Source organism: Fundulus heteroclitus, chromosome 1 (assembly GCF_011125445.2).
Source record: "Fundulus heteroclitus isolate FHET01 chromosome 1, MU-UCD_Fhet_4.1, whole genome shotgun sequence".
Classification (NCBI taxonomy): domain Eukaryota; kingdom Metazoa; phylum Chordata; class Actinopteri; order Cyprinodontiformes; family Fundulidae; genus Fundulus; species Fundulus heteroclitus.
The window spans coordinates 22,891,856-22,914,389 of record NC_046361.1 but is presented as its reverse complement, the minus strand read 5'-3'; the positions used below and the strand labels follow the sequence as shown (position 1 = coordinate 22,914,389).

Here is a 22,534-nt window from a genome sequence, read left to right as displayed (position 1 = left end):
CCAGGTCTGGGACACAAATATGACACGGGACATTGAGACGCCTTTGAGGCTGCATTCTATAACTAACTTCTTCAATTGTGATTCATTCAAATAAGGCACCATCTTACTAAAATGTGTTGACAGAGATTTTTTTTTCTCAGAAGACATAAGATGCTAGGAAGAGAGGTTTTCTACGACGGAGTATTAGGGCCACACATGAAGAGAAAAATTATTTTTGCCATGAAGTTTCTCAGAAGACATAAGATGGTAGAGGTTTTCTGATGATTCATTGTATTTAAGCTATTTAATATAAGCACACCTCCATGTAAACAACCTAAACATAAAACAACATAACAGAGAATAAAACAACTTTAAAGCATTCTGAGTATACGAAAAAAAAAAAAAATTAGGAAAAAAACTAATTCCCCCTAAAAAATGTATTGTTCACATTTTCCACTATTGATTAACTTTTTGATTAAAATTATTAAAGTTCACATTCAATGAGTTCCAATGTATCTAAAAAGTGTATTTAAAATAAAAAAGAGTGAAATAACTTATCTGTATTTTAGTTATTTTCTCAACTCTAGGCCGTAACAGTTTAGAGTTTGTTGTCAGGAAGAAGACACAGAGATAAAGACAAGACTGAGGAGGAGGGTAGGGGTAGGGGGGTGGAGAGATCAGTAGATGGGCGGACTTCTCTTCAACCCCCCCATCCTCTCACTATATATATGTTACAGTGGGCTCCTCCAAACCCTCATATAGAGCACTGTCAGTGTGTCAGCGATGCCGAGCAAACCTGCACCTATGAAAAAGTCTCCAGCCAAAAAGGCTGCAGCGAAAGCACCTGAGCCTGCTCCAGAACCAGAACCGGCCCCGCCTGCTGAGGCACCGGCCGAGGCAGCACCTGCTAAAATTGAGGAGGGAGCACCTGCCGCCCCCGCAGAGGACGCCCCTGCAACTGAGGGACCTGCTCCAGGTAGGAAAGAAATCCTGTAAACAAAAGAGAGGAAAAGCCAGACTTTGTGTTGTTTAAAATATGTGTTTCAAATATATGCCTTTTTTGTTAATTAAATAGTATGGCTCAAGGGTAAAAGGTAAATACAATAAGTATTTTTTTTTAAACTGTGTGAAATCATGCTGTTCATCAGGAATGTTTTTAGTTTTAGCTCTGTTGTTATTGTGGTATTGTTGTAACTCCCCCTTTATGGATTTGTTCACATATTTCAGTGATAGTGAGGCTCTCACAGAGCAACTGGGTATGCTAAACCTCTATTTATTACTGTGTAGTTTTTGTCAGTACTAAAATAACACCGCAAGGTTTCTTGACCATGACAATGTCCAACTTCTAAAATCTCAAACGATCTGAAGATAGCTTTGCACATAGCAGCACAATGTAGTTTATGTCAGAGGATTAATAACAGGAGCCGCTATTGAACTCTGCTTTGCCTTCCAGATCAGTTTCTTGTGTTTGACGCAATACAATGCATTACTCTTTTCTCTGGTGCCACATTTCTCGTCACCAGACCTCTGGTATTATTTTTCTTGTTGGCGGCTTTAATAGAAAGGCTGATCCAGATTTTGGCTGCTAATCACAGCATGTGTCAGACTGATGGCAAACACACAGCGCACAGCTCTTATGTCTACACACTCAACATCACCAGTCTTAATATTTTGGAACGAAAAAAAATGTTTGATAACAAAGTTGTATCCTGTATATTTTAGCAGTACATCCATTTATACATTCAGCTTTTTCTCTTATGCCCTGTGCTGCTGCTTTGCTCCAATAGTGCCATTGTCGTCAAAATAACCCAGAAACTTGCTGATTTCTAGTAATATTAAAACATAAAATGTATGTCACTAACTGGCTTTTCTGAATGGCATTTTAATGATAGCTGCTGCCCCCATTGCTGAAGACAGTGCTCCTCCTCCTGATGCAGATGCTCCAACAGATGGTAAACATAAATTGCAATCACATTAATACACAAAGTGTGCTTTGTACTGTAAATAGCGACGCAGGTGGTTGTGTGATTTGTGCTGTATTAAATTCAGGTCTGGTGAAGTTGCAGAGGATGCAGATACAAGTTTGACATCTGGAGCACTAAAAAGCAGGCTATGATCTCACCAGTGGTGCAGAGGTTTTTGGCTAACTTTTTGCTGCTTTAATTACAGCCGTTCCAGCAGAAGCTGCTTTAGTCGAGGAGCCTCCCAAAGCCCCCACACCGCCTCCTCCTGCAGGTAACCTCACAATTTCTGACAGCTTCGTCTGTCGTTCGCTGTGTATTTTGGGACACTGGACAGTCTTTTTACTTATTTTACGCATTTTCAGCTGCACATTTTAAGAAAAGTGATTGTTTTTGTTAAGCTGAGCGCTGACCAATAAATAATAGTAAAGCATAAGAAGACACAAACTCAGAAAATTAACCAGTTTTCTACCCATAACAGAGGACTTTACACGGATAATTAAACTGGATCTTTAAGGACTTTGATCCCTATTTTTTTTTTTAGGTAATTCCACAACAAATGCCATTGATTACATAGTTTTACAAACATGCAATATTATCTTACCTTTAAGAAAACTGAATTTCTGAAGGGCTATTTTCTGTAAATTGAGCACATTTAATTGAATTCAATTTAATCATCAAACAATGAGTCACATGGTAAGATGTGGACAAAGGACAGACTTCAGATTTCTTCCCTAGTAATTATGCCATAGTAGACTGTTGGTGGTATTATAACAAAGTCGGATAGACAGTAATCAAGCCACAAGGTGGTGGATCACGTAAAATTAAAGCTTGGGCCAGTTGCATGGTGTGCAGAGGTTGCCAACTATTTTCATTCAGCAGCAGCTATAAACCGCCAATGTGTATGTGACCTGAGATTAGCTCAAGACGATTGCGTAGAAAACATTATGAAATAGGTTTCCAAGGCCAAGCAGCCACATCCAGGCCTTACACCACATGGTGAAATGCAAAGCATCAGATGCAGCGGTCAAAACCATGCTGCCAGTGGACCCTTGAGCAGTAAAGAAATGTTATCTGAAGAGATGAACAATGCCTTTCCTGGCTGGTAATCCAATGGACGAGTCTGAATTTGGCAGTTGTCGGGAGAACAACACTTTCCTGAAAGCATTGTGCAAGTTTAACATTTGTGGCTTATCCATCCATCCATTTTCTTACAAGCTTATCCCTCATGGGGTCGCGAGGGGTGCTGGTGCCTATCTCCAGCTATCAATGGGCGAGAGGCGGTGTATGCCCTGGACAGGTCGCCAGTCAATCGCAGGGCAACACAGAGACAGAGAGGACAAACAACCATTCATGCACACACTCACACCTAAGGGGAATTTACCCTTCCTACCCACTGCTCCACTGAGCATTTGTGGCATAAATAAGATAAAAAATAGGAAGCAATGAAACACACTGACAAAATAAACAAAGGAGAGAAATAAAGTTCAACAAGGCTAAATATTAACAGAAATGTGCAATTCACCAAGGTAAACTTGGTCTGAAGAAACAATTGTGTAAATGACAACAGTGAGGGGAAACTTACTGAACCCTGCAAGGGACATGCAGGAGGAAAAAAATAAATAATTGAAACCTGTCTTACTTTTGCGAGATTTACACAAAATATTTTGCAGGATCATGCAAAAAGTCAATTAAGATCAATTCCTTGTTATTATTCCCCCATGTCCCTTGAAGAGCTCAGAACAGTAGAAATTTGAGTTTGATATAAAAAAACATTTAGGAAGCTAAAAAAATTTAATTTCCGAAAACAAAATGAACAAAGGAAAATTGAAATGTAATACATATTTTTCATCCCATTGCTGTCGTCAGAGTGAAATAAAATTTCCCACATTTACTGCATTCTTTCAGTTTGTTGTCTAACTTGAGGAAAGTTGTGAGATCAAGACTGATTTACAGCCTGTAGGTTGTAACTAAATGGGATATCTGAAAAGACAAGATTTGGGAAAAATCCTGACCTTGTGGAAAACGGTAAAACAACTTCCTGAGTGTTGCGTTTTTATCTTTCTAATCACCTTATTCCCCTGCAGTCCCCAGCAGTGCTCCTCTGGATGTTTCTGTGGATGATGTGAATGACTCCAGCCTCACCATTAAGTGGAAAACACCAGAGACTGTTGGTAGCTCAGGCTTGAGCGGATACGCTGTCGAGTACCGCAAGGATGGAAGTAAGTGTGTGTAAAGTGTGTTCGTGTGTGTTCTTGTGTGAGCGAGCGAGCGACTTGTGAGGCTGCACCTGTCTCCGGAGTGTCAGAAGCCAGATAGATTTGTTGCCGTATACGGCCGACGTACGTTGACCGGCTGTCACCGTATCCTTTGACACTGCTTTTAGAAGCGCTCCTTTGCTCAGATGACAGCATTGCCGTCTAAGGTTTCACCGTGTTGGTTCTTACTGTACCTTCTCGTGGGCAGGTTGTTTGCACAATTGTGTCGGCAGGTGATAAACCATTAAAAGTGTCCCGTAACATTTTGCAAGGGAGAAACTGACTCCTGAGCAGGATGTATGCTAATTGGTGCCCTTTTCTTTTGACACAATCATTAAATAGAACCAAACGTTTGAATTAAGCCGCAGTAACACAGACATGTTTTCCCGCAGCGACAGACTGGATTGTGGCTAACGAGGAGTTGACCTTGGCTGACCGCTACTGTATCAGGAACCTGACAGCCGGCGACCTGCTGCATGTGCGCGTTGTGGCTGTAAACCCAGGCGGCCGCAGTGAACCGGGGGTGCTTCAGGAGCCTGTGCCGATCCGTGAGCTCGGAGGTGAGTTGCAGTCAGTGTTAGACAACTTATGGTGAACATTTTTGTTTTTATCTGTGCAGTTTTACATATGTTTAGGCTGTTAGAGTAAAAAAAAAAAAAAAAAAAGAAGAGATACTAGATGAATTTTGCTATGCTTTGTTGCCTTGAAATGGCCATACCCTTTCAAAATAAATACCCTTTCAATGAAATGACAGCGCAGACTATTTTGAAATAGTCTGCGCTGTCATTTCATTGAAAATGTTCCCGGTGTTGAACCAAATTGAACCAAACAAATTGTCTGTTGAGTTTTGTCTGCTAGTCATAACTTATGACCTATCCTTAAAATACTCCTGTTGCAAACAGAGAAGCGGCGGTGGTATTAAGTGCGGGCCTCTGATGAGCTGCACAGATGTTAAGATGTAAATCATACAGGTGCTGACAAGTGCTTTCGTCGGTGGTAAATCAAACTGTCACTTCCGTGTCTCTAGAAGTGACTGCATGTTTTATTGTGACCTCTTAAATTGTGTGTTGTTGTTTTTTTTAATGGCACTTTCTCTTTTTTTTCTCCATTTAATCAAAGGCAGCAGTCTGTGATGGTCACATTTATATGAGATTATGTGAAATATAAACGTGGTCCCTTTTTGAAAGTGTCAGACGAAAGCTCCTGCAGCCATGCTGGGTGCTCTAGCTTCAAGGAGGCTGTCACTATCAGTCTAAAGGATGATTTACTGCTCGTCTCAGTCAGCCGAAGGGAAACATTTGGGTAATGAGCCTTTTGGCTGCCATGCATTTCACTGACAGGGACCTCGTCAGTGCACACTCAAAGCTCATTTATTTATGGACCTGCTACTCTGGCTGTCCTTATTTCTCAGACAGGTATGGCCTAATGACATCATTCATGCAAAGTAAATAGATTCAGCTTATGTAGCAGTCGTATTCTCTGCTTTTCCAGGAAGGGGGTTATGACATTTTTCAGCATTTTCATATGTGAAATATAATGAGAAACCAATATTTTGCACAAATACAACATTTTTCATATTAACTGAATTTGACAAAACCTCTCAACAACAACAGCTCCCATCGATCAATCTGCATCAGGCCACACTTTTAACCAGCTTTATTTATCTCATCTTAACAGCTCGACATAATGACGTAATATCTAATTATACTGTGACTCTTTATCGTGCCGCAGCTTTACACTTGAAATTTGTGGCCAAGATTGTATGAGAGAATAGTGCTGTGAAAGATGTTATCCCCCTCACATATTTCTTTTCTTGGGTTAGGGTTTTGGCTTTTGTAAAAAATAACAGCTGTTGCCATCAAGGGGGCCACATGCAACTATTAGTGTTAAGAGATGATTACTTTTTCTCTTTTTTCACCAAACTTGACTACACCAACTTGTCTGTTCACATATAATTTTCCCCTCGCAATTTCAAACATTACTCAAAATGTATGTCAGAATAGAACGGAGACATGCCTTATTTTAAAATCTGCTTACTTAGTAACAGATGTGACTCTGCACCAGCAGAAGTGCTAATCTTTGCTGAGGTCTTTCCGTTTCACAGCGTGGTGTGGTGATAAGGATCAGGATGTATATTGTATTTCAGGATTCTCCAAGCTGTACATGGCGCATAAAGGCCAATAGTTTAAAAGTTTGATATCTGTATGTGTGTGTGTATACATGTATACATATATACAATATTATACACGTACAGTCTTCTTAATAATCCTCATTATTATATAGAAATACAGTTTGAGACTGCAGACTCCACTGAGACACACTTGACAGGGTGTCAACATATGTTGACATACCCAACTTATCCATTTCAGAGACAGAGCTTTCTGTCCCTGAGCACATTTCCCGGTTGTGATATAAAACCACTGGGAACACGCAGAAACCTTTGAGGGACACCAACGGTCATGCAAACAAAAGTGCTGGTCAGCGGAGGGAAGCGAAACACGAGCCTAATTGATGGACTCTGGGCGGCTTGTTGGTGTTAAATTCAGCTCTCTCTCAGTCCCGCATCGGCATGCACAGGCCGATGAAAACAGACTGTCCTACATGTGCTGAAAGCCTCCCCCAGCATAGACACTTTATCCCGAGACAAAGACAGATTACGTATTGTTTGTAGTCCAGATCGGCGGCTAGTAGATGTTGCAATGCCAGCGATGCTGCTGGGCATTGCTGGCAGGTTTGGTAATTAGCGGAGCTCAGAGTTTGAGCCGCATCTGGAGGCAGACCTGAGCTTCCTGGGAAACGACGGCTTCCGTTGCCAGATCCCCGCTTGATATGGTGACAAATGTGAGGATAAAGGGTGATGAGACGTGCCGGGTCAGAGAGAGAGAACATGGAGCAACACGAGGGAGTTGGACAGGAGACAGATGGGCTGTGAGAAAGCAGGACATTTTGAGTCGATCAGTAGAAACAGCACAGGGTTTTATGTGTCGTCTAGGCCCACCAGGCTCTTGAGATATTTGCTGCCCGTGCAGAATCATGGAAGGGATGCTCTCCCTGATCCTCAGCACCTAGCCTGAACGAATTAGCCAGCATGGTAGAAACGTGGATGTTACACACCTATCCATGATGTCATTTCATCCATGTCACAGTATCCACAGCAAACTGCAGCGGCACACATTATAACTGACTCTAGCTGTGATATTCGACCTCGCTGATGAGTTCAAAATTATGACGTCTTCATTTCTCTGCACATTGTGTAGAGAAGCGACGCGTGAGGGTTCAGCCAAGGTGTTTTTCTCACCAAAGCTATTTTAGGCACTGCTGGACGAAGGGTCTTCCTCCTTTGCCTCTCCTTGCCCAGATACAGTACTTTTGATTAACCAGTCAGAAGTTATTATATGCAGCACTGCAACTTTATTATAAGCAAGGACAAGTCAGAGACATGGTGTTTTTCTATGTGCTATAATAAAATATACACATTTATTACTGTAAGAAAACCCTTGAGGTCAAGGAGATTCTGATTTTGTCTTTTAGTCCTCTCAGTGTGAACATGAACAGATCTCACTGCATACTGGCCACCCACAACCTATTGCTAAAATGTGTAACACCTTAAAATAAATTGTGTTTTATTACAGAGGTAAATTTTAGTGCAAAGTGATTGAAATACACACACACACACACACACACACACACACACACACACATATATATCAATGGTTTTTGAAATTGTAATCAAGGACTTCAATTTCCCTCCTGAGAAAGGAGCACATGCCATTCAAGTAAAGCAGATGTTTGTTGATCTTTAAAAGGCTGGAAACCTTTACACAAAAACAGCTTTTCACTTGAATTCACATATTTCTACAATCAGGACAATAATTGAACAGTTTAACATTTAAGTTTAACATTTAACAATATCTAATATGACGAATAGGGCTTGACAAAGACCACAGTCATTCACTGTTTGGGAACTTTATAAGCTCGGAATTGGTCAGAATATTTAACTTTCTTTCTCTAAAAAAGAAAGAAAGAAATCATAAGTAACTTAGTATATCATTTATTCCACGTCTACATCTTATAAAAGAAATAACAATTTCTAAAGAATACAAGTTTTAAAGAATTTTTATGCAGTGTATAGTTATTGTTAAATTAGGATAGGGATTTTTATTTGCTGTGTAATTTATAACCTAGAAAATATAGATCTTAATATTTCTAACAGGAACAGAATCCATCAAAACATGTACAAAAAATATAAACATATATACCTAACTCAATATGATGACTTTCCATGTCATGTTTAAAAGTATTTTTTTTATTTTTCACATAATTAAATATTTGTTCTAATATTTAAAAAAATTGCCAGTAGCAGGTTCAGCCATGCTCCTGAGTTTTGCCTCGCTGTGTCTGGTCTATTTATGTCTATGTTGATTTGCCATCCTGACCCGAAGTGACCCCACTGACCTGAAGCGGAAACAATAAACACATTGCGGCTTTCGCCAAGAACAGCCGTCATTCCAGTTAGTAGTTGCTGTTCTACAAAATGAAGGATGACAGGAAAATAAACATGTTTGTCTCACATTTTCAGATAGACCCAGGATCCGCTTGCCTCGCTCACTAAGAACCTGCTACGTAAAGAAGGTTGGAGATCAGATCAACCTGGTCATCCCGTTCATTGTAAGCAAGCAAGCTTGAACGATTCATATTAAAGCATAACGGAAATTTAAAAAAAAAGCAACCAAATCTGTACCTTGACGTTCCTCTGCTTTTTCCAAACCCGCAGGGGAAGCCCAAACCCACAGTGTCCTGGCTGAAGGATGGCCAGCCTTTGGATACGAAGAGGGTCAACATCAGGAACAGCGACAGGGACAGCATCTTGTTCATCCGTGGCGCTCAGATGGATGACTCTGGCGTTTATGAGATGACACTGAAAGTGGAGAGCATTGAAGACAAGGCCACGGTCACCCTGCAGATTGTGGGTCAGTCTCATTTGCCCTGCTTAATTCCAACAATACCAGTGAGCACACACAAATATCCATCCATCCATCCATCCATCCATTTGCTGTTGCAAATATTAACAATAAACCACATAAGCCACATAAACAACAAAGTGGCTATGGTCTGAATCATTTGTGTGTTAATGGCCGTCGCCTCTGTCTTTAGACCTCCCTGGTCCACCCACTAGTGTGAAGTTAGTAGACGCGTGGGGCTTCAACGCTGCCCTGGAATGGACTCCTCCAAAGGACAACGGCAACTCAGACATCACCGGATACACGGTCCAGAAGGCCGACAGGAAGACTGGGGTATGAGTCGTCCTTACAGCTAGTTTGAAGAAAAAGATTAACAGCTAAAACAAAAACAACAAGGCTGAGGACGCTGGCTGCGGGTTTCATTTTACATGCACACCAGTAATCGGTCTGCTGTGTGTCCACTGACAGGAATGGTTCACAGTGCTGGAGCACTACCACAGATTAACGGCCACCGTCTCAGACCTCATCATGGGCAACTCATACCTGTTCAGAGTGTTTTCTGAGAACCAAGTTGGGAGGAGTGAGAAAAGCGCTGTGACAAAGAAGCCGGCAACAATTCCCAAAAAAGGTGACGTTATGGATGCATGTAGCACTTTAATTCTTCTGTGTAAATGCGATTATATGAGTATAGCTTTATAGACGTGTCTGCAGCACTCGCGGCTACATTAATGAGCTGCGGCTCGTCGTCCAGGGCCTAAAGTGAGTACTTGAGGAGTGAAAATGACCTTGGCACTGCTTTAAAATCTAAGTGGGTGCCTCTCTTGGCCAGTGTTCAAGTATTACTGAGATTAATTTTTAAAGCCTGAAAAACCTTTAGGACCCCTGACAGAGTCGTGTGTGCAGGTGCAGGAATGAGTCTAATGCTTTACTGTCAAGAGACTTTAATGTGCACAGTTTGTGCATACCGGACGGCATGATGCATGCAGGCAGTGCCCAATTGATGCTGGGCTAAGCTGTTTGAAAGCGCACAGGATACTGATTGAATTGTAACATTATTGGGACGTTGTTCAGATGCAGTTATTTTGTCTCGCAACCCCTGTTTTACTTTTGGAAAAATAATGACTGTCTGTCTGTCTTGCTTAAGGCTATTATTCATCAAATGGACCTCTGTATACTTCAGTCTAAATTTTTTTTTTTGCCTATTCAGACTTATATTTCTTAAAAGCAGATACAAACAAGCTTGCAGTAGCTGCTGCAGTACGACAGAATACGTATATTTGAGCCAGCATGTGCTCATGATCCTCAACATGAGCCCAAAGCTTTTTTGTATTTAAACTACTAGTCTGTTCCCGATGGATTATTCCTTGAAATTGACCCACTGATAATATATAGTGCATTAAAGTGTGTTTTCGCTCCTTTGTTGCATTAGTCTTGGCTTTAACATGACCGTCGCCATCAGGCTAAGTAGTTGTGCTTACTAGCCGGTTATTTTTATTTATTACAAACTATTTTTTTAAAAAGTTAAGACAAGCGAAGACTGTATTTGCAACTATTTTACATTTAATACACAGGTGTGATGATAATTGTGTGTGTAATATAGGTATCGTCTACAAACCTCCTGAGTACCAGGAGCATGACTTCAGCGAAGCACCGAAGTTCACCACGCCCCTCATTGACCGCGCAGCCACCGTGGGATACACTACCAAGCTGCTGTGTTCGGTTCGAGGATGCCCCAAGGTTGGTCGTACATAAATAGAGGTGCATGGATAAGAGCTCTCATTTATTCAGAGATTTAGCAAATAAACCCTGGCTAAATGTTTTGTCATTCTTCAGAGATTCACCCCAGATACACAAGGAAATCTAATGACATGCGGGATTATAATAAACACTTATTGCTGTTTATTTAAAGGTCTTTGGGGAAAAAAATAATACATATATATATATCTAATATATAGGTATGAGATATAGATATGATATATCAGAGATATATATATTTATATATAGATATTATATAGAGTATAATATATAATATATAAATAAATTAAGTAAATAATATTATCTAAATAACCTATATAAATAAATTTTCTATAATATTATAATATATTAATATATCTCATAATATATATAGGGCTGGCAAGTTCACGCGTTAATTTCGCGTTAATTCAATTAGACTATTAACGGCGATATTTATTTTATCGCGCATTAACGCATGTAAGCTTTCAGTCAGTGTCAGTCAGCAGGCACGCTGACTGCCAGCGCCGCTGTCGGGCAGCACTCTCCCCGTCCTACCCCTCCCCTCTCGTACATGGCTCAGCGGCGCCAGCCAATCAGTCACGCAGGCTCAAGCCTGGCCCGCGCACTCAGCTCTCACACAAACTTAATACACAAACAGCTGAGAGAGAACGCAGCAGCGAAAAAACATGAACAGAGGAAGTAGCACCGTTCGGCTTTATTTTAATACCGTAAATGAAATCAAGCTGTATGTTTTGTAAAAAGCCGGTTCATTTCAGTGGAAACACAACAAATTTCTCTAAGCACGTGAAAAAACATGAAAACGTCGAGCCCCAGAAACGGAGAGAGGAGACGAAACTTCTCTCATTGCCCCGACAGACCCACAGACGTCTCTGACTGAGGCGTTTCAGTCCTCCAGGGAACATCCAGGTAGATCAGTGGATGGATGGATGGATGGATGGATGGATGGATGGATGGATGGATGGATGGATGGATGTTACTGGAGCCCACACATAACATGTAATTAAGACCTTGAAAGAACCCAGTACATATATTAAAAAGTGTTATTTAAGATAAGATAACATTAGCTAATCCTTTTTTTATCCCACGACGGGGAAATTAATAGGATTAAAGCAACAGGCAGGTGCACACAACACAGACAAAATTACATAAGGATTGAAATATGTAAGAGGTGGATTAGCGAAAAAACACTGAACATAACATTATTATTATTATTATTATTATTATTATTATTATTATTAAATTGTAATAATAAAATAAAAACCACAAAACCCAAAAGGTCAACAGTTTCATGATACATCAAGCTTAGGGACTGGCTAATATACAGCAGGTCAAAAAAGGCCATATTTTGGCTGCAGTGCTTGTTCTCTTATGAAGAAAAGATCAACTAGTGCACTAAATTCAATAGATGGGTTGAAAATATCCAGTATAAAATAAGTGCTACAAATGTTACAACACTTTTGTTCATATGGCAGCAGAACATTAAAATAAAAGTGCTCTTTACACTACTTTTGAATTCATTCTTGGAGTTTGTAAATACAATGCGATTAATCGCGATTAATCGCGATTAATCAGGGCGATTAATCGCGATTAAATATTTTAATCGTTGCCCAGCCCTAATATATATATATATATATATATATATATATATATATATAATTTTTATTTTTATTTTATCTTACGTCCAGATTCTACAGATGTAATTGATGAGATCTGAGACTTTTATGTCAGATAATGTTCTTCTAGAAACCCTGGGTTTGCTTACTCAGTATTATCTATTGAGGATGTACAATCTTTGAAAGAAAAATTGTATTCAAACAATATTAGAAATCTGTAGTAGCTGGACAGAAAAAAATTGCCTGTCTTACTGAGTGACTGTTGTCTTTCTGGCGATTATGATGCCTTAGACTTTAGTGTCATTTTGGTGTTAAAGAGGGTAACCAGATCACGTCAGCTCATATGTGAAAATGTCACTTTGAAGGGCTTTATTCATCAGCTAACTTTGTCGTGTACCAACAGCTGTAGACTTCTTTTTTTAAGTTGGTGACTACACAGTGGTACACTGGCAGATTACACCACTACAAGTAACAGGATGCTGCCCTCTGGACGTATTTTCAGCTGCTCCTCTGAAACACACAACTACAGCTTCAAAAAGATTCTGGAGCCTGTTGAGCGCTGTTTGAAAAGGCACAGCAGACAAGCGTGTCCAATGTACTGATAAGCTGTCCAGCTGTCTCTGATATAGACAGACTTGTCACATATGGAGGAAGAGGCCACATTAGGAGCCTATAAGGAGGAGACACTGATAAGAAGTTCAGCTTGATGTACTTTTATGTCTACAGAGATGTGCTGCTTTTTCACGGCGGTCCTATTTTTATCACCGATTGAGACTCAGGCGCACTTCCCTTATCAGTGTTAGTGACAGTTGCTGTGCATCCACTGTAATGGAGGTAGGAGAGACAGGTGTCTTTGGGGTAACCAGTTATCTGTGTTATTTAAATAAGATTAAGCGCACAGACCTGCTTGGAGTTGTTTGAGGTATCACTTTGGCACAAATGGCACGCTGTTCTGCCTTTTCATGATATCAATATAGCAACAAATTTAGAATTAGAGTGGGGGAAAAGCAGTTGTGCAATGGTCTTTTGAACTGTTAACCAAGCAGCTCAGTGGGGGCATTTTTTTAAACAAATAGAATGCATTGCAAAAATGTTCATGTCCCCTGTACTTCATCACATCTCATCACATTCCAACTACAGACTTCAGTGTGTTGTATTGGGACGTTATGTGGCAGACCAACACAAAGTACCCCAAAATAAAATCCTGTGCAACGATTATATATATGTTGAAGTCACTAAATCTGTAGAAAAAGTTCACATGTGTGCAAATTTATCTTTTTATGAATCCAGCTGTTCTGTGAAGACTTCAGATATCTGTTAGAGAACTTTAGCAATAAAATAGCATTATAGTATGTGGACCCACAAACAGCAGACAAATCTGGGGGTAAAGTTGTGGACAGTTGAAAGCAGTATTTGAAAACAAGTATTGAACATCTTGGAGCATCTTTCAGTTAAGCAAAGTCTTGTGGGATGATGGGATGAATACTAAAAGCAGATTGGTGGGGGTGCGGCTGCATGACCAGGTGATCAGTGGAGACAGGTCTTCCAGCTTGTACTTTTGTCTAAATTTTATAACACAAAACATTTGACCATAAATGTTGGGAAACTTTAAACTTTTCTCTTGTTGAAGGGGACTTATTATGTTTTATTTATTTATTTATTTATTTTTAATGCCTTCCTTTTCACTGTTAAATAGGCTGAATCATAAAGATGTCTATATTTACGAACATCCGCCAGAAGATGTACTTGCCATGTTTTTTTTTTTTTTTTTAAATGGGACTGTCCATGCAGTTAGGAATTATTGTAGGTGTGCAAATGAGAAACTTTTGGCCGCATGGACTCATTTTGGTGCAGTCTCTTTAAATGCAAAGGAGGCACTTCACACCCAGCCCCCCTCCAGGTCGCAGAGCGTTCCACTCCAACCCCTTTTAGCCATTTCTGTAGTATGCTGGGGACGGTGTAATACATTTTGTGGATTAATACACCCAACAAACCCAACATTTTCACTTATTCACTAGTACCTTTGACATCCTTGAGCTTGGTCCACACAATCATGGCAAAAAAATCAATAAAGTCATACAATATAAACTCAAAAAAATAATAGAAAATTTTACAGCTTGAAAGATATGACCCAAACAGAAGATAAAGAATATCTTTGCAACTCCTTGACAGACTACATTGAAATTTTCTGCACTCCTAGGGACTCCAAAGTATACAACCAAATGTCTTTAAGGGCTCAAAAAGGGTGATTTTGCATTATATGTCCCCTTTAAGGCAAACGTCTGAGACCCTTTTTCAGATGTACAATAATTAGTTATTTTCTATTTTGTTTAATTAAAATATTGCATGCTTCATTTATGAAAATGAAAAATTTGCAATAGGATAGAATTTCCTTTTTAAATGGGGAAAAAAATAAATGGCCACTGAATGCTTTCAACATGTCGATTTTGGAACGCAGTGCAAAATGTTGGACACCATTGAGCTCTTCATAACGACAAAGGAAAAATGCTAGATATGCTAAGCTAGTGAAGACATATTCCAAAGAGCTGTAATTAGAGAGAAAGTTTACCATTGTATAATTTTCATTCCACTTCAAGAGCATGCACTAATTAGTGTTGTTCTGTTCCTTATGTAGCTTGAAATAATCTAAATATGTGAGCCAATTTGCAGAATTAGTATGAGGAAAATTAGCAAAACCTTAAGAATGCCTCTGTTTAGCAGAAGTTGTGGAATATTACATTGTGTGTAAACAACCAGGCAAACAGGAGAAGCAGAAACAATTATCATAGAGAAGTATTTTTTTTTTTGGCACAACAGATTAGGAAGTTCATCCAAAGGTTGCATTCTTTATTTACAGTATATTTTATTCCCATAGCTTCAACTCAAATCGTATGCCTCATGTGGAAAATGTGACATTCTGCCTAAAATTGTCAGCTTTAATGTTATATTTCATGACTGTACAATTAAAATGAGTACATGATAGTGTAAAACTGTAAAATTGCAAAACTCTAAAGAGCAGCATGTTCTTTTCACATTTTGATTTTGTACAGTGTCAGGTTTTCATGCCCCTTGACTTGTATTCACATTTCATCACGTTCTAACTACGCACCCTCAATTCATGTTATTGAGATTTAATGCAATAGATCAACACAAAAATAAAATGAGTAGAAGTCTTGGAGGAGTTGTCATAAAGCATTTTTTCATCACAGCATCACTGCTTAGGTTTGCTTAATTGCAACTCTACAACAGTTGTATAATAGTATTTGGACAGAAAAGAAGAACAAGTTTTTCTCCTCCAAAAGGCACCGAGCCTTAAATAGCTCAAATGAGACAGCTCATTGGGAGCAAAGGCTTGCTCAAAATTGTGCCATGCAACAGAGAAACAGTCGCAATGGTGGAAAATTAAATGACTATATTAATGTCTTCCATTGACTTTGCAGCCAAAGATTGAGTGGTTGAAGAACCAGATGATCATTGGAGATGACCCCAAATTTCGTCAGATTTCCAATCAGGGCATCTGCTCCCTGGAGATCCGCAAGCCCTGCAGCTTTGATGGTGGTGTGTACACCTGCAGAGCCAAGAATGCCCAGGGGGAAGCCATGGTCTCCTGCAAGCTGGAGGTCAAACGTATGTGTTTATATATTATCAAAACAGGAAGTCAAACTGTTCAAGGGTTGTCAATATTACAATACCGATTTCCCATAAACTGTGTATTGTTAAAAATAAATCACTAGAATGACTTACTAAATGTGTATCTCTCTCGAACAGAGGTTATTCTTCCAGAGGGTAAAGAAAAAGGAAAATAAGAAAAAAGGTAAGGATTGCAAGAAGAAACAAAATCATGAGTAAACATTACTAATCAACTGCTGCAATTTTTCAACTAAAATCCTCAAATTATTTGAAGGTCAACATGAGAAAAGGTACATCATTAAAAATACAAAAAAGTTAGATACAATAAAACAAAGGTGAAAAACAAAATTACAGCGAGTCTTAAAACGTAATTGAAATTGACGAAAAAATAATGCATATAAAACGTGAACATTTTCTCACTCTACTTCAAACAGGGGGTATCAAAATAAACAAGTGATTACTTTTTTTATTTTACAAAAAACAATATTTGCAAAAATAAACTTTAAAGATGAGTATACTGCAAAAAAAAAAAAGAAAAATAAGTAAAATATTCTTGAAATGTTTGCATTTACTTAAATGATTAAGTAAAGCTTTCAAAGTATACCTGTCGATATTTTCTGGAACATGTGCAAGAAATTAATGCAACAACAGATATGTAGCAAAGAATTAAATAGAGATGATTTGATATTGTATAGAAAACTTTAATTTACACTGTTATTAAATGAAAATGGATTAACGAATGAAAGATGGTGAAAATTAACCCATCAGACCTGAGCGATGATTGAGGGTACTTTTGTTTTAAATGTAAAATACAATATTGCACATTTTAGTAATATAATTTATGTATTTGAAAACTTAGTCTACAAGCTGGATAAATTCCAACTCATAAGTCATTTGTGAACATAAGATCCCACTCTAAACTGAGCTCATCAATGTAATTCACAGGGTCACCAGGCCTTTCTACTCTTCTCAATGTTTCTTTCAACCTTTCTTATCTATAAATGCTATCCACTGCTGATCCTGTTTTAGACGTGGTAATGTGGCACAAATTAGTCTAAGTCTAATAAAAATACCAAATTGGATGTTTTTCTGCTTTCATCTGTCTATTTATACTCCAGCTATGAGCCTGATACGTTCATGTTTCAACATTGCAGTTTTAAATGCTCAAGCAGCATTGCCTTTCAACAGGAGCCAGCAACCTCACAAGGTCATTTCAACTTTTGACAAGAGAGGTCATGTAAGGTTGTTTCAAAACAGAAATCAGGGAGGAGGAAATTGCAAAAAAAAAAAAAAAAAAGAAAAAAGAAAAAGATTAAACCATAGGGGCTGCTGACAATCAAAGGTTTTAAAGGTGTTTAGTGTAAAGAATAGCTGGTCTAATTTTATTGAGGGCAATCCACAAGACCTGGAATGTTAAACACATTTTTATATAACTTTTTTTTTTTTACAATTTCATAACAATTTCCATTTTGCCGATATATGAATGGATGTTTGCCAGCTAAACAAATGCAAGTATATTTACATACACTTCTTATAAGTCTACCTAAGCACATTTTCCCACCATTTAAATGGGCCATCAGTATGCAACTTAACTAACATCAGCAGGGAATGGAGGATGAAAACAATTACCAATCACAATTAACCACAAAATAATGCCATAGGTATGGTGTGCTGACGTATTAATAAGATTAAAACTTGAACAAAGTTTATTTAAGTATCCTATTCATAGCGATGAGTTTTGCATTTTGATAGCTGAGGTAAACTTTATGGTCTCCCTGCGTCGCGTCTTCTCTTTCCAAAAAAATTATGTTGAGACTGGTTTATGGCAATCGACCTCCCAAGTCAAAAAAAGCAAGTAATATTTATATGCATTCATGTAAATTAAAGATAGTAGGGGGAAAACAGATTCAGATTCACGCAGATCAGCACTTTTATTAACTGACATATTGTCATCTGAAAGCGAGTGGTAACAGAGGCGGGAGCAAAAACTACATAAAAAGTGACCAGCTATATTGTTGGGCTAGTAAAAGAAAAGTATAACACCATATTATGCTGTTTTGGAGTGGAGGACCCAAATGCAGAAAGGAACATGTTGTAGAGGAATTATTTAAATAAAAATGCAAACTTTCAAGGAACCTGAGGCATTAAAAGGACTAAGTAAATATGACAACAGAAAAAAAAATTACTGATCAAGATGGACACAGGGAAACACATGGAAAAATACAGGTAACACAGAGAGCTACATAACAAATGAAGAGTTAACTCAAATCATAAGAACCAGAACACACAGTTTAGACAACAAAACTCAAAGACCTATGAATTCCATTATTGTGTAGTTCCAGAAATATCCAGAGATCAATGTGCATAATTCAGATAAGTAAAATCATTACACTATACAGCTGTAGGGCTATCATGACAGGGTGAGGAGCTGTAGGAGGATATCATGCCCCACATTCATGTCCATGATAAAAAAAAATCAAAAAACTGAGCAGCAAAGTATATTTAAGTGTGTTATTTGTGTTATTATTTCGGATGAAGAGAAAATGGGATAGCACCATGATGGTCAAGAAAGCTCACGTTTTCTTGTCTTGCTTTCTTTTCACAGATTAGTACAGTAGTTTGCATATTCTAATTAGTGTTGTGCCGATACCATTTGCACCTGGCTGTGCAGTATTGGCCGATACCGATACCATACCAATACTATCTGTTTGAAACTGATATGTGTGCATATATATGAAGAACTGCATACTACTTAGGGTAGTAAAACTTTGTATTGCCTACCTGGAATGGGTGACAATAGTTGAATAAACTTTTGGCTCTCAAATGCCAAAATAGTGCAACTTTCATGAACTTATATAACATGTATATTACTAGTCAGGAGAGAGAAGGCTGCGTTCAAGTGACATACAAACATCAAAATGGCATCGGTGTCTATTTGTTGGTACTCACCGATACCGATACCACCATTTTAGTGCTGGATCTGGGACCCCGTCCCATACTGGTATCGGTATCGATGCAACACTTATTATAATGGTGTAATAATTTTAAAATAAAAACTTTATTAGTCAATGCTGTTTATTTTGTGTTAACCTGTTAGCCTGAGGCAAGGCTAGTTTATTTATAGCATACCAACTTTATTTTTAAAGCACTTAAAAAAGTCAACAGCTGAAACAAAGTGCTGTACATCGTTACAAACTAAAACACACATATAAAGCACTTTTCAGTAATAAGACAATTCAAAGTGCAGTACATCAACAACACCAAAAAATTAAATAAAAAAAAAACAGCAGAGGCAAGCGCATTGTGTTGAGACAGGAGCAGCAGGACTCGCTTATAGGCTTTTTCTTATCAACTCTATCATCTTTTTTAAAACAATACCAAGCTAATCGATGCAGGTCTTGATATACTGTTCTGACAGTCTATGGCACTGCATTAGAAACATTAACATCTCATAATGTTTTAGAAATACCATCTGTTGATGCTGTTTTAGCAGATTTAGATTCTTCTCATTTCCCTTTTGTGAGTTCTTGGTTTGAGGTATAAGGTTATATTTAATATTTCATATTGCGAGGCAACATCTCACCCCAGCTGCACTAAATGAACATGTTTGCCCTAGTCTATCACCGTTGAGTTTCGTTTTGTTAATGAAACAATTAGATACATTTTGAAATGTGCAAAAACAAAAAAAAATAATGAATGACTTCTTTAATAATGTTGAGTACAAAAAATATAAAAAGATTTCAGATTGCATTCATTGCTTTGATCCAATAAGCCAACTTTCAAATAAATTCTGAACTCCACTTGAAGCTAAAACATGTGTTTATGAGCTAGCCTTTTTTTTTTTTTTTGAACGTTATTAATTTGCTGCAACATTCGGGATGACTTGTAGATGCTTTAATGTAACTGCGTTGTCCAGTAAACAATGCATTACAGTTGTCAATTCTGAAAGAAACCCATAAGTTAACCCTTAGAACGAGTGACGGAGCAAAAGCTTTTAGTTTAGCAATGCTCCTTAATTGGAGACAAAAAAGACCAAAAAATGTATATTTTAGATTTGAATCAAAGTTACTCCCAGGTTATGAGTACTAGACTCTACAAAAACTATTTTACTGGAGTTAGGGTAAACATATTTACTAGCCAGCCAGTCCTAGATCAGAGTGGGGCAGTAGACAGTTTATTGCACCCGGTTGGTTTAAAAGAAACAAGCTGAATATAATCTGCATAAACATGATATATGGCATTATTAGACTGGATAAGGCCTGCTTAGGGAAATGTTTAAAATGAAATGACAATGGACTGTATATTGAACCTTGGGGAAGAGCAATCAGAGCAGTGTTATGAGAAAAACTCCTCTCCTTTAAATCAGAACAAAATCAGTCCAACACAAAGCCAGAAGTGCCAACTAGAAGTATTAAACTAATCACAGGTACAACAGGATGTTAGTTAGAGTCTTAGTGTCCTGTACTTAGAACATACATTTGATCAATTTCCTGTCCTTCAATCTACAATTGCATTTGGAGGGCTCAGTAAATCAGGACAATGAATCCAAAGAATTAAAGATAATACATTTTATTTAGAACGTGTTATAATTTTGAAAACATTAAAGTGCTAAAACGGAACAAAACAAAAGAAGAATTTAAACCATAAAATCATATTCATAAGAGACACACCATGATTGGAGAACAAAAGCGAGTCCATAGATCCAATGACTGAGGCTGAGAACGATCAGACCGCACTGCATCCTTGGTCATGTTTAGATGTTTTAGCGCCGGTCTTTACAGCCTCCATTCCTCGGGTTAGAGTGCCTAAAAGAGAGTTTGGATGCCAAATGTAATCCGTCCCCACAATGTTGCAGTCATCTCTGAAAGTGTCAGGATGCATTTCCATAAGGAGCAGCCGTACATGGGCGGCCCCCACAGGAGGGATGAAGGATTAGACAGGGAGCGCCTTCAAGTGGGAAGGCAGCAGTGATGTCAGAACAGCAATCTGTAGCTGCTAAAAATGACTCCAGATGATCTGACACGCAGCCAAACTCCTCACATTACCATGAGCTGACAGGCTGAATGGAGTGCTGTGAGAGGGAAGAGGCTATGAGGGCAGAAACAGAAACAGATAATCTAGCAGATGTACCGCAGAAGGCCTCAATAAATCCACACACATTTTAACAGAACATTCTTGGTTAAAGTGGTTCTTGACACCTCATAAACCCATTTAACTCCTGTCTTTAATCATCTTTCCATCAGTGATTTGAAGAAGCAGCAGATGTCCGGGTCTTAAGGTGAGTTTAAATGATGGGTTTATTTTCTACGCTGCACCAACTTAATGATCACATTACGGAGCCTGCCTCTGCGAAGGGGCAAAAAAAAAAACAACGTGCATGAGTCAGTGTAATATCCTCTGAAGCCTCGGAGCTTGAGGGTGAGAACTTTGGATCGATAAATTCTTCACTATGTCTGTCTAACTTTCCTTTCAGATTGTTAGAGTAAGTGAGTGAAGATACTGCAGCTGGCTGTGCAGCAGCTTGGAGGTGATGAAGGTGGAGACAGAGCAACATGCCGACATTCATGTATTTATTTGAAAACTAAACATCCTGACTGGCCTTCTCCTTATAAAAATCTGAGACAGGCACATATTACACCAATCGTTTTCATCTCAGTTTAGCAAATGTATTTTAGACAGAGACATCTGTGCAAAAACTATGTTTACCACTATTTTCCAGCTTGCATCTAGATTTAACATACAATAAAACAAAATTGATTCATCAGATGGGCTATTGCAATAACTCATGTTAATAAAAAGTGTATTTTATTACAACTCTTGTGGGATTCTTTACTTTTCTCAATAACTGTTTTGACTTTATCAATTTCTGATGAGAATTAATGTCATTAGGATTACAGTTAGAATACAGTTGAAAAGTGAATTAATATCATTCATTTAAGTGAAAACCTGATTGATTCATTACACACAGCATGACTTATTTCAACTTCCCCTACTGAAACACCTGCTATTCAGTTTTTATTAAAAAAAAATATTATTTTGTAAGACAAATTAAAATTGTTTTATGAAAAAATCTTCTGTTTTATTTTTGTTGTTGGTGTTGCTTTTTTTTTTGCTTTTTTTGGGCTGCACAGTGGCGCAGTGGGTAGCGCTGTTGCCTTGCAGCAAGAAGGTCCTGGGTTCGAGTACACCTCTGGGTCTTTCTGCATGGAGTTTGCATGTTCTCCCTGTGTATGCGTGGGTTCTCTCCGGGTACTCCGGCTTCCTCCCACAGACCAAAAACATGACTGTTAGGTTATTTGGCTTCTCCAAATTGTCCTTAGGTGTGAGTGTGTGCGTGAATGGTTGTTTGTCCTGTCTGTCTCTGTGTTGCCCTGCGA

General features: G+C 38.5%; 1 protein-coding gene across 2 annotated transcripts; it reads left to right on the top strand.

The window, feature by feature from the left end:
- Positions 1-721: 721 nt before the first annotated feature.
- On the top strand, positions 722-21,971 carry mybpha (myosin binding protein Ha). Of its 2 annotated transcripts, XM_012856521.3 has the most exons (14): positions 722-955; positions 1,872-1,931; positions 2,149-2,214; positions 4,028-4,162; positions 4,591-4,758; positions 8,778-8,866; positions 8,973-9,168; positions 9,353-9,492; positions 9,628-9,787; positions 10,760-10,896; positions 15,968-16,154; positions 16,296-16,341; positions 21,401-21,435; positions 21,631-21,971. In XM_012856521.3, exons 1-12 carry the CDS (start codon positions 763-765, stop codon positions 16,331-16,333), a joined length of 1,569 nt encoding a protein of 522 aa, XP_012711975.2. In that variant the 5' UTR covers positions 722-762; the 3' UTR covers positions 16,334-16,341; positions 21,401-21,435; positions 21,631-21,971. The 2 variants fall into 2 exon arrangements, with proteins under 2 accessions (XP_012711975.2, XP_012711991.2); XM_012856537.3 differs by lacking the exon at positions 1,872-1,931 and having other exon boundaries at positions 723-955.
- The last annotated feature ends 563 nt before the right edge of the window (positions 21,972-22,534 follow it).